Source organism: Sphaeramia orbicularis, chromosome 10 (genome assembly GCF_902148855.1).
Source record: "Sphaeramia orbicularis chromosome 10, fSphaOr1.1, whole genome shotgun sequence".
Taxonomy (NCBI): domain Eukaryota; kingdom Metazoa; phylum Chordata; class Actinopteri; order Kurtiformes; family Apogonidae; genus Sphaeramia; species Sphaeramia orbicularis.
In genome coordinates, this window is record NC_043966.1 from 29,320,248 (window position 1) to 29,332,485 (window position 12,238).

The 12,238-nt window shown below is 37.5% G+C and overlaps 1 protein-coding gene across 2 annotated transcripts; it reads right to left on the reverse strand.

Moving 5' to 3' along the window:
- Window positions 1-441: 441 nt before the first annotated feature.
- Window positions 442-8,908, reverse strand: LOC115426613 (uncharacterized). 2 transcript variants are annotated; one of them, XM_030144721.1, is made up of 11 exons: window positions 8,788-8,908; window positions 8,387-8,441; window positions 8,292-8,306; window positions 7,588-7,718; window positions 7,363-7,498; window positions 6,760-7,044; window positions 6,234-6,572; window positions 5,931-6,112; window positions 2,760-2,861; window positions 1,501-1,623; window positions 442-1,416 (listed from the first exon to the last, which is right to left on the reverse strand). In XM_030144721.1, the coding sequence occupies exons 2-11, from the start codon at window positions 8,436-8,438 to the stop codon at window positions 1,198-1,200; spliced, it is 1,584 nt and encodes a 527-aa protein (XP_030000581.1). In that variant the 5' UTR covers window positions 8,439-8,441; window positions 8,788-8,908; the 3' UTR covers window positions 442-1,197. The 2 variants fall into 2 exon arrangements, with proteins under 2 accessions (XP_030000581.1, XP_030000582.1); XM_030144722.1 differs by having other exon boundaries at window positions 8,387-8,476; window positions 8,788-8,903.
- Between the last annotated feature and the right edge of the window lie 3,330 nt (window positions 8,909-12,238).

The following is a 12,238-nucleotide window of genomic DNA, read 5'->3' on the forward strand; positions in this document are numbered from 1 at the left end:
AGATCAAGGAAAATATCCAGATACCACTTGTTCAGTTAAATGCGATGTTGATCTTTCTTTATTAAATGTGAATTAAATTGAAGATGGCTGTTTTAACCTCCTAAGACCCAGGAAATGTCAGCAAAGTGCAAGCTTTTTTTGTTTTTTATTAAATAAGTGCCTATATTGGAAACATCATGATGCAACAGTTTTTTCAGATGCAGTTTTTAAAATTTTTATGGAATGTCCTTTGTGGTGGACAGTATTCTTCTCTTCTTTTTGTATAAAGTTGTGAAACTCTTGTCCAAAAATGTGGACAGAAAACACAGAGCTGGGTTTTAGGAGGTTAAGGTGGCAATTTGTCATTATCTTCTGACATTTTTCAAGTTAAACTAATTCACAATTTTACAAAAAGCAAATATGTTTTGAAAATGACATGATAGTCTATTGGAGAAAATTAACTAGTGTGTTAAATATATATTTTATTATTCCAGGGCTGACACACTGTTGAACCTCATATTGCAAACATAGCACAAGCAGTCCAATTTCTTCCACTGAAAGATTATTCAACAAAATATTATGTACAGGAAGTGAGATTAATAGACTATTGCATTATTTAAAGGAATATGTTATACTTATATAACTAATACTAGTTACCTGAAGGTTAAAGACAACTTCATACAGTAATGTTGCAGAACCATAAAAATACAGAGCAGGCATTTCATAGGCTAATTAGCAGTAGTTACTGTTAGAATTAGGTAACATGATAGATATAAAAACGCTTAGGCTGTACACTATTCCTTACTGGAGTTTTTTTTTAACCACAACTTAAATTTCTAAAAAATGACACATTCACACTGACAAATACATACATACAGTGCAGATTACACTGGTCCTGAGGGTCTAGAGGTAGGTAACAGCAAGGGAAGGCTGGAGGAGAGTTCAGCAGCACCATCAGCCAGTGTGGAAAAAATGGGATATATGAGACAGGACAGCTAGTGCTCTACTCATGCGGATGAAAAATGACATTACAAATTATATTACATGAAGAAATTACATGCAATATTGATACCAAGTCACTACAACTAGGTCTGGATGCAAAAGGCACAGGTGAGGTCGTTCAATCCCATAACAGCTTCACTTTAAATTTTCCGCACGTTGTGTTTCTTCTCCCTTTTATTTATTTATTTTTTTTATTTCTTTATGTTTTTTTTAGCTCTATAAAAAGTTCAGTTTGTCTGAGGTGTAAACACTGCAGGACTCAGAGGTGTCTGTGTCTAGTGGCAGTGCAGAAAAGTAGTTCTGTGATTGGTTTGATTTTCCTTTAACTCTATCTTTGTTGATCTGGAACTGAACACATTCTTCAGAGGAGTGGAGACAGTCTGAAGCTCCAGGTACCGAAAAGGAAACCCTCCTCTCGTCCTCATTAGATTGGTCCTGGAAAAAAAAAACACAACCATATCTTTAAGAATCTGGAACAGTTATCTGAATATTTCCACTTTTCCAATAGTACTGCAGTACCTGAGTAGCAGCATTATGACAAGGGGAGCTCCTGGATGTCAGTCTTTGGGCTTCCTCATTCTGAGCCCTCACATGAGCTGGAGATAAACGAGGTGGAGTTCTGCCCATGACCTGAGAGTAGCCCTGGAAATACACACACCAGCACGTGTGCATATAATACGTACATGCAGAGGCTCTGTTCAGCCCTTGCTTTAACATACATTTTCAGATATGTAAACACAAGTGTGTAGCTGTAAATGCATCTGTTTAGACCTGGTGTTAGAATGCGTCTTTTAAGTGGTAACTTCTGATTGGACTTCCACGCTCTGTATTCAAATAATCAAGCTCATCTGATGCATAAGTCATAGCGGAAGGTTTCATTTCAAGTTTTTTGGTAAATGTAGTTCACTTTGCATATTAAAGACCACAAAGTGTTTTTTAGAGATTATTCACAGCATGAGGCCATGTCGGGATTCAATGAATGCACCTTAAATATCAATAAATATCAATAATTTTGACTGTTTTATTTGTTATTATTCACTCTCCGGTAGAATGACCCGTTGTGCAATAGCTGTCTTATTTGTCGAAAAGTAGTTAACATTACTGTACAATACATATCAGAATTCACTTGTGCTGATGCTACAATCTAAATTCCCTTTTACATATTGCTCTTATCTTAAATTTTTTTATATATGTATTGCTGTTCTTAGCGCTATCTCTTACAAAATTCTTAAAATATTTTTCTCAAGATATATTTTTCTCCCCATGAAATTATTGAGACAATGTCATGTATTCTTGTCAGTATGTAATCATTGCACCTAGTCAAAAGTGATTACTGTATAAATAGGAATAAAAAGAGGAAAGTGTCTGAAAAAAATAGGCAATGGCTACTGTCATTGTACTGTGGCACGAAATATCAGTTTGTCTACTGGCACTGGCACAGAGCCAATGAAATGTTAGCATTTGTACTGTGACAATAAGCAGTAACGACATTTTGTTCCCACAGAGCCAATCATGGATACCGTTACATGACCTCATTAGCCTCTTGTTGCCACAGTGCTGTGGTGATATATGGCGTATACCGGTAACTGGCACCCTAGCCTTGTCCAGTAACCAGATAGGCACATGGCAATAGCTACTTCGAAAAAGAAAAATTTTGTCAAATTTATGGACAACACTGTATTTCTAACTTATCTTATCTTATCTTGTGTGAACTGTTTCAGGCAAAAAGAGTGTAAATAAAACCTCCACACTCATGAGCATCAGTTAATCATCCTTACAGCATGAGTAGGACTGGCTCTCGGGGTCCATTTCCTTGGTGATCCAGACTGCTCAGAGTAACCGTAGAAGCCCGAAGGCTCAGAACTGGGCTGGCCATAGTCCTGCACATTTAACACACACACACATGCACACACACACATGCACACACACACACGCACACACACACACACACACACACACACACACACAGATAAAACTTTAAGTTGGATGTGATACCTATAATCGACTGAATTCTTAGGTGAATCCATTCATATTTGTCCAACGACATTTCTGTATGCTTTATTTATTAACACGTGGTATATCTGACACATTCACAGAGTCCAAGGTTTGCATTTATCATCAAGTTCAGTGTCAGGGAGCAACAAGTTACATGCAACAGTATCATATAATTCACCTATAAATGCACCCAGAGCACACAGCCCTCTGCCATGGCCAAGCAGGGCCGGTTCTAGCCATTTTGGTGCCCTAGGCAAGATATGAATTTGCCCCCCCACCCCACCCCACCCCACCATCACCACCACCACACACACACACACACACACACACACACACGAGGGTGGTGGTGGGGGGTCATGAAGTGGAGTTGTGTGAAGCAGGAGAGGAGATGCATAAAGCCGCCAGCAGTAAACCAGATAGAAACATATATAAACTAGATGGAAACATATATAAACCAGCCAACCAGCAATAAACCAGACGCCTTAGCAGATATCTCACAGCCTAATCATCTACAGTAGCATTATTAGCCAACTTTGCATCCTTTCGATTCAGCTAGTTTTTGCTAGTAATATCAAATGTTTTTTAACATCATAAAAAGATTACATACCTCTATAATTGGATTACTTTTCTGCCTCCTCTTTTCTCTGCTTCGAAACTGTGCAGCTAAGGGCATGGAGGGCTTTTTCATGGTGAAAAATCCTGCATCCTTTACCTGTATGCTAGTACAACACCTGACTGAGGCTGTCATTCAGCTCTGCTCTGTCTCTGTCACACAAACACACACATTGAGCACCGGGTCTGGGAGAGCTCACCTGAGAAATTACAGGAGGGATTGTTGTTTTGTTTTTTTTCTCATTTCTTTATTTTTAAGACAGTTAATGAGAAATTTTCATGTTATCAACACTAGTACTTCTTTATTTACTGTAATTATTATTGCTATTATTATTTTTTTAATTTTTTTGCCTACTAGTGGTGTCCCCTCCAGTGGTTGGCACCCTAGGCAACCACCTATATGGCCTATGCCATGAGCCAGCCCTGCCTGGCCAAGAATCCACTTTTATTATTTTGTCCTAATAATAGTAAAATGAAAAATGCTATGTTTCCCTTTTTTGTCAGCCATTGCCAATAGTTAAAAGTCTAAAATTAACTGTTACAGCTCTAGGCTTTAAGTTCTGCAAGGCTTTGAACTATGTCTACATCCTATGCCCTACACTTCTTTCATGAACATCAGTGCAGTAGTTTTTGCCTAATGCTGCTGACAAACAAAAGGAGGGAAGTACGAGATAATTACTGTTAAAAATACTAAAACAATCTGGAATTAAACAAGAAGCAGAAAATGGCATTTTTATCAGACAGAATACTGTTTTCCAAAATATGACTCACAATATAGTGGCAAGAAAAATATGTCAACCCTTTAAGAGTGAATGCTTTTCTTTAGGGATTGGTCATAAAATGTGATCTGCACCTATGCCACAAGTACAGACAAACACAATATCTTACCCTAATACCAAACAAAGAATTACAATATTTCATATCCTTATATTTTTTGACGAATTCATGTAGAAAAGTAGCACATTTCAAAAGGTTCACATTCTTATTCTTGGCCATGTCTATTTATATCCATGTAAATATAAAGTCTGAAGCACTGCAGGAGCATAGTAGACTGCATTTGACCTTTGAACCCCAGAATTTATCAGTGACAAGTGCAGGTCATGATAAATATTACAGGTGAGATTGATCATCACTAGCTTTATGTGTATGTGTTTGAGGTATGGTATGAACATAAGCACAAACATGCAGCCAGATGACACAACCTGACTCCATCAGTGTGGGTCATTACAGTTACTGATTAAAACATTGGCAACTACAAAGGTCTTCCATACAAATATTGTTTCCTTAAAAAGCTTACATGTAGTATATGGCATTCAGTCTTCAATCATTGTAAGAGTGTGTTACTCTGGAATATTCTTTGCCTTTCAGACAAAACTGTATACAGCACAATCAAAAGTAATCAAAAGGCTGTTTGGTTGGTTCTCATGTTGGAACTTGCACGCCTCTCATCAACCAATCAGATCGCAACACTGTAAGCAACTTGAGTCTGACAGTAACCAGTGATGAATCCTTTATAAATGTATTGTAATGATCCGCAGGGGATTATTGTTAAGGTGTTGTTAGAGTGTTTAGTTTTGTACTGTTCCTTTAAATGATGATGTGTTATGTGTGCGTCAGAAGGGAAAGAGGAGTTTTGCATGTGAGGGAGAGCTGCAACAGTGCGGAGAGTGTTGTAGTCTAAAAAGCAAAAGTCAATGTTGGCATGGGTGTCGGCCAAAAACAGTAACCCTGGTGTCAATAGTTATGTACGGCCTGGTGCTGGAATAAGCATCAGAAAGAAGTCCTCGTCTGCTGCTTTATAACTTGCACCAACGTGACAGTATGTTTTTCAGTGTTACTATTATTGGAAAAGTAATGTAATAGCTCACAATACAATGTAATACTTTAACGGAATAAATAAAGTCATGAAACAACTAGAATGATGATATTTTCTTTTGCATATTTACATGTTTCATGTAACCCCCCCCCCCACACACACACACACACACTGTAATAATACAGTGATAGCATATTCATGGTGATGCCCCATAAAGGATAACTAGCTTGTAGGTCCTTGGCGGGGGTATAAAAGTTCATAAAAAGGAAAATTAAAACATATCTCCAAGTACATACACTTTGGGTTACTACATGTTTGATTCTCCATTTTCTTAGATATGTCAAACTCTAAAGTAAATACCATTCGGAATACCTTCAAAAACATTTGTCATCATAGTAGGTGATATGGGGACTTTGGTTTCGCAGGGATTATTAAATAGTAACATTACTTATTAAATTTTTTAAAGAGTAAGTAGTAATCTGTAACCTTCCAGACATTAGCCAACCTGGGGATCTAATTTCCTCACCTGGATGTTGACTCTTGGAGGGTTGGCAGGCGGGTTGCGGTTTGTCCTGAGGCCAGCGATGATCTGTGAGAGGCTGCAGTTTGGGTATCGCTTCATAAACAAGATAAAACCAGCCAGAGAAACAAACATGCCGGACGGGACAGTGATGGATTTGAGGAGCGCTCGCCACCTTCCCCCCTTTTCTGCAGAGATCAGATACAGAAACATAATTATATTACCCAATGTCCCCCTGGGATCAGAAAAGCATTCTAATTCTGATTTATACAAATACAAGCACAAATAGTGAGAAATAATGCCACTCACCAATCACCTGCAGCCAGGTAATGGACACCAGGTTGCCATTCCCATCTCTGATTTCATACATCCCATCATGCCTTGAGGTCAGCCTTACAATGACAACCTCGTTAGTTGTGCCGTTCCTGCCCAGAGAGATGAGGCCTCTGTACCGCATGTCGTGATCAGTGATCTGGCCCTCTCGGATCAGCTGTACGGGGCCACGGGGGGGTTTGGGGTCAAAAGGGCCCAGCGAGGATTCATCAGGGTATCGGGTTGGGGTAAATATGAGGTGGGTGTGAGGGACGGGAAGAAAAAGGGGCAGATTTAGAGACTCCTTGGTGAAGCGGGTGACATTGAAGGTATGGCCTGCATCCATGTGCAGCACAAGAGAAAAAGAAGGAAGTGAAATGAAATGATGTATGATAGGATGTCATATGGAAAGGAATGATTGGAAAGACAAAATATAGCAGTTAAAATTGACCAGATTCTGAAGTTTAAGAAATGTACTCTGTAATTTCTTAAAAATCTTGTCGTTCTTTCTTTCACTGCTCACCACGGACAGTGAGGGTACTGCGGGACAACACCTTCCCTTTCCCATCTTTCACAGTGTAGTTTCCTTGGTCGGCTTGTGTCACTCTCTCAGCTACCCACACCTTTCCACCTCTTATTAGTCGACCACGGCCTGCATCACTCGTATCTTGGTCTGTCTTGACCCACAGTACTATGGGCATGGCCTCTAGGGGAGCACCCTTGGGAGAAAACTCCAGTAAGGAGCCATTTTCAGGGATGTTGTACTCGAAGTTCTCACCGTAGTTCCTCTGGTAGGACTTTATGCACTCTGAGGAAAACAGCAGAGAGGAGCAAATAAAGAGGAGTTGTCAAAACCTCCATAACCTCCTGAGATCCAGGATAGTACAAGTTTTGGCTTCTTTTTTTTATTTATCTTTTTTTTTTTTTTTTTTACTTTAAATAATTGCCTACAGCACAATGCAACAGTTTTTTCAGATGCATTTTTGAAATTTTTATGGAATGTCCTTTGCAGTGGACAGCATTTTTTTCTTCTTTCAATAAAGCTGTGAAACTCTTGTCCCCTATAGAGGACAAAAATGCACTGCTGGGTCTCAGTAGGATAAATAATTCAGGGAAAAGACTGTACCTGAAACAGTCAAACGGACGGTCTCGTAGGTGAATCCAGAGGACAGTTTGATGGAGTAAAGTCCCTGATCTGCATGGGTCACCTCTTTCAGGACCAGCATCTTATCCCTCGTCCACTCAAACCGTGGGTCCTTTACCTGCAGTTGTAAAAACAAACAAAACAGGTTTTCTCAGTCTGTGTGAAGGATATACAACCATAACCATGGTCACCTCCACTTTCACCCACAGTGGTTTTCTCCAGGAGGACACGCCTCAGTCCTGGAGGATCTGGTGTAAAAGTCACAGTCCTTGATGTGGAATACACCGGCAGCTGAAATTCTTTCCCGGTACATATCAGCTGTGCTTCCTCTCTGTCACCTGAAAAAACACAACCAATTCAAGTCAGTCTTAATTCTTTGCAAAAAATTATTATTGTAAATACTCAGCAAAAAAGCCATCCTTTACTGCATTTTATAATTATTTCAAACATTACATTCTCTCAATTAAGTATTTTTAAAAAGGCAATCAAAATTGTTGACATTTGTACTTCCCTTGGTATATTCATCTGAATTCTGAACTTTGATACCCCTGGTGTAGGTTGGCGTACTTCTTTCTCTTCTTCCTGTCTTTCCTATCCTCTTTTTTTTCCTGTCCTTTCCTTCTATACATGATTGTAGGTAAGCATTTGTATAATGTCCTTCATTGCAGATGTTTTTCTTTTGTATATCTGATATGAGAAAAAAGGAAGCTATTTTCATATAGTGATTACAACTGAGCAGTTATGTAATGACTTCTTTTACATCTGCTTACTTTGTGTGGTTATTAGGAAAAGTCTGTATTTGTCATGTAAACTGTACTGTTCTAAATAAAGTTTTTTTTTTTTTTTTTTTAAATTCTTTGCAAAAAATGTTCTGCAGGTAAGTATGTGATACAATGTTTGTTTTGACTTACCCAAAACAACCCAACCTGTGAGAAAGGTAAAATAAAATTGATTATTAATCTTATCCTGCAGATTGCATGGACTGAAATAATTTTGGAGAACTTACCCACTGCAAGAGGGAGAGTCAGAAGGGCAGTGACCAGCGCGCAGGAGGACATCTTCTGTAAATACAGACAGACAGACAGGACTGTTGCACCTATAAACACAGTGGGCAGAGACGCGCACATCATTGTCATTCATCTCCATCCTCTGCTTTGGAAACAAGCAGTGAGCCGGATATGCGACCATCAATCACTGAACAACACAAGGCAGGGGGGTCGGGGCGGTGTATACAACACAGATACATCCAAAAAGCATCGACTCTATGACCGTGTAATCCATAACAGGCTGTTTGAAGTCATGTCCACTCATGTCCATGTTTCCCAGCCGCTGGAGAGGCCACAGAAGCGGCTGGAAATGATAAAAACACTCCCAAAGACCTCTGCGGCCTCTCTGCTCTGCACTCACCTGCTGCTTTCGGTGAAAAATAGGCCTGCGTCTTGAAATGGATTAATGTTTATCTGAATGAGATCGGAATAAGAGGATAAAAACGTCCTATGCGCAGCGCATGAGCACTCCCCTCCTTCTTTTACTGATGATGGCAATGGCTCAGCTCTATTCACGAACCGGTTTACGCAAGTTGCGTCACACGCTCCGTTGCCATGGGTGTAAATTATGGCCGAGAAAACCGCACTAATGTTGTGTGCGTAGTAGGCAAGTAGAGACCAGTGTTTGACTCCTGCTCACTAATACTGGCTGATATTAGATGTTGTTCAATTTAATATGATTCAATGATAATAGGAGAGAGGCTGATACATCAATAAAAATACATGGTGTTGATGTTCAAAGAGTGCGGGAGTCATGACTGGAAACCACATATACAACATAAAAAAAGGAAAACAGCGAAAGCCATTTGTGTGTTACACAAACTAAAACACTCATTAGACCAGGGGTGTCAAACTCGTTTTAGTTCAGGGGCCACATTTAGCACAATATGATCTGAAGTGGGCCAGTAAAATAATAACATAATAATATACATTTAAAAAAATAAATATAACAACTCCAAACTTTTCACTATGTTTTAGAGTGAAAAAAGTCACTGTTACATCAAGAATATGTTTGCATTTACAAACGATCCTTCAAAGAAAATGTGAAAAACATGAACAACCATGAACAAACTAAAATTTATTTAGAAAAATAAGTGCAATTTTAACAATATTATGCCTCCGCAATCTACAAAGGCACAAAACGTTTAATAAAAGACATGATATTATAACAAAAAAATTGCCCTTTCTTCTCTTAAAACATTTCATGTTGTTCATATTCATTCAGGCAAGTACTATTTGTAAATGTTAATTTTTTCATGTAATTAAATACTTTTGTACCTAAAACAAAGAGAAAAATTTGGAGTTGTCATTATTTATAAGTTATTATGATATTATTTTACTGTTCTGACCCATTTAAGATTGAATTGGGCTGAATATGGCTCCTAAACTAAAAATGATTGTTAATATTTTAGGTGACATTTTTGCATTTCACAAATTCATCACACGGGCTTGACTGGACCCTTTGGCGGGCCGGATTTGGGCCCTGGGCCGCATGTTTGACATCTGTGCATTTGACAATAGTGCATTACACAATTCAATGGCCATTCCATATCTGCATGAAACCCAGGAAATTAAGTTTTGTCTTTATTACATTAGATAATTACCTTGATTAGAAACTGTATGATGCAACAATTTTTTCAGTTACATTATTTATTTATTTATTTATTTATTTATTTATTTATTTATTTATTTTTAACCCATAAAGACCCAGTGCTACTTTTGCAGCAATTCCAAAATAGTTTTTTTTCTGTATGTTTACCTTTTCTTATGTGATTTACCACCATTTAATCCAATATTATTCTCTATGTTTTGCATTTTAAGTGAATATCAGGTATTTTCCGGGATTTAATTTACTGATCATGTAGATGTTCACTGAAGCTCAAATTAAAGTTGAGTGCTATTATATCAAAAACAGAGAAAACGTGAAAAGAAAATGTGACTTTTTCAGTAAAAGACAACATTAACTGAACATAAACCAAGTGTGTCCATCCACTGTCATTTATCAAACTCCATGGATTTTATTGGTGATTAATGTTGTGGAAGATGACGATGTTTCCATGGTAACGATGGAGCCTCTGAACATCCAAATGGGTCATATCTGATGATCATGAAAAGATGACAAACTACATTTTACACCAGTTATTTACATGTATTGATAGGATTAGTGGATCAGCAGGTATTAAACATTTTAGATCGGTAGATGCTTTGGGTCTTTATGGGTTAAGTTATGCCCTATGAAGAACAAAATTACAATTGCTGGGTCTCAGGAGAATGTTGATTTACTGTGTTGAAGTTTGGAGACTGCATGCAAAACACAAACAACCAATAAGCCTATTAATTTTACAGAAAACAGTAAGCTCCTATTACATAAAAGGAATAGAGGTCTTTAAAAAAAAAAAAAATCAGAACCAAAGTGATGGAATGGTGTATCTCAGTATTTCTTGGTATATCTCAATTTATGAAACTCACAAACTAAGTAAAAACAAAAAAAAAGTCCTCATCTGTTTTGATTCTGCAGCTGCTTTGACGGCCGTAAGATAGGGTAAATCAAAAGGACAACAAGGTCTTATTTTATACATTTGTAAGGTTATGTGTGAAGTTAAGCCACATATCTATACATGCTAGGGTTGAGAGTAGTTAAATAGATTCAACAGCCAAGTTACATCAAAATGCAGAGAAAGAAGTGAAACCTACAGGGCAGTTGAAGGGTGTTGTTAAGTGGAAAACATGCCTGACAAAGTCCCACATGCAATATTTCAGTGGCCTGTTTTTAGCATCGATAACAGAACACATTCACTGTGGTATTCTTAAAAAAAAAAAAAAAAAACTATCCTTTTTACACATTCATTACAACTTACTGATCAGAGTGGATCTATAAATACACAAAACATTTAGTAACAGGCAGAATATTGTAAAAATTACATTTACTTCTCTTAAGACATGGTTGTTCATATTTGTCGTTCACATTTATCAGGTTATTCATGTTTTTTGTTAAATGATAGTTTGTTTTCATGTAAATACAGGAAAATTACATGAAAATGTTTACATTTACTAAACAAAAATTTGGAGTTGTCATTCTTTATAGGTTATTATGATAGTATTTTACTGATCTGATCCACTTGAGATTGAATTGGTGAGTACATGGAACCTGAACTAAAATGACTGTTAATATCTTATGTGAAATTTTTGCATTTCACAAATGCCTCCCACAGGCCAGATTGGAGCCTTTGGTGAGCTGCATTTGGCCCACAGGCTGCATGTTTGACACCCATGAGTTAAAGAGTTTGTTGAAATATTCAACACTGTAATAATTATCCAATAGTGATGGGACTTTTGGCTCTTTGAAGGGAGCCGTTCAATCAGGAGCCATTCACTGAAAAGAGCTGTTCAAAAGACTGGCTCTTTTATGTTTTTGACATTATTTTGAAACACCAATGTTTTAATGACTAAATAGGCTACATGTGAAGATTGACATTACATTTTCAAGGTGTTTAATTGGCACGGCAGTAAATATTATCTTACCATAAAAAAGAATAGTTCATTAAAATGTGTGGGCTAAATACATGACATGAGAGGTGACATTAGGCAAATGCTGGAATTTGACAAAAAACATCACAGTACATTATGTGGATGAGTCTGTAGCCTAAAATGAAGAAGAAAATAAACGTTTTCTTATGAAATAACATTTTATTCCCCTCAAAACAAGAACAATAAATGTGTGTAAACATAAAGAAAAAATTGCATAAAGCAAAACAGTGATTAATCACTGCAATTACTTAAATACCTGAACTATAGTGCAGTTCTTAAGTTGC

Bases quoted from the DNA above. Each gene is read 5' to 3' on its own strand.
- LOC115426613 (XM_030144721.1), bottom strand. From the start codon at position 8,438: ATGTCCTCCTGCGCGCTGGTCACTGCCCTTCTGACTCTCCCTCTTGCA. The intron at 6,113-6,233 runs GTGAGTGGCATT...TGATCTCTGCAG, and splicing joins TACCTGGCTGCAGGTGATTG to AAAAGGGGGGAAGGTGGCGA. The intron at 1,624-2,759 runs GTAAGGATGATT...GTGTATTTCCAG, and splicing joins GAGCCAGTCCTACTCATGCT to GGCTACTCTCAGGTCATGGG.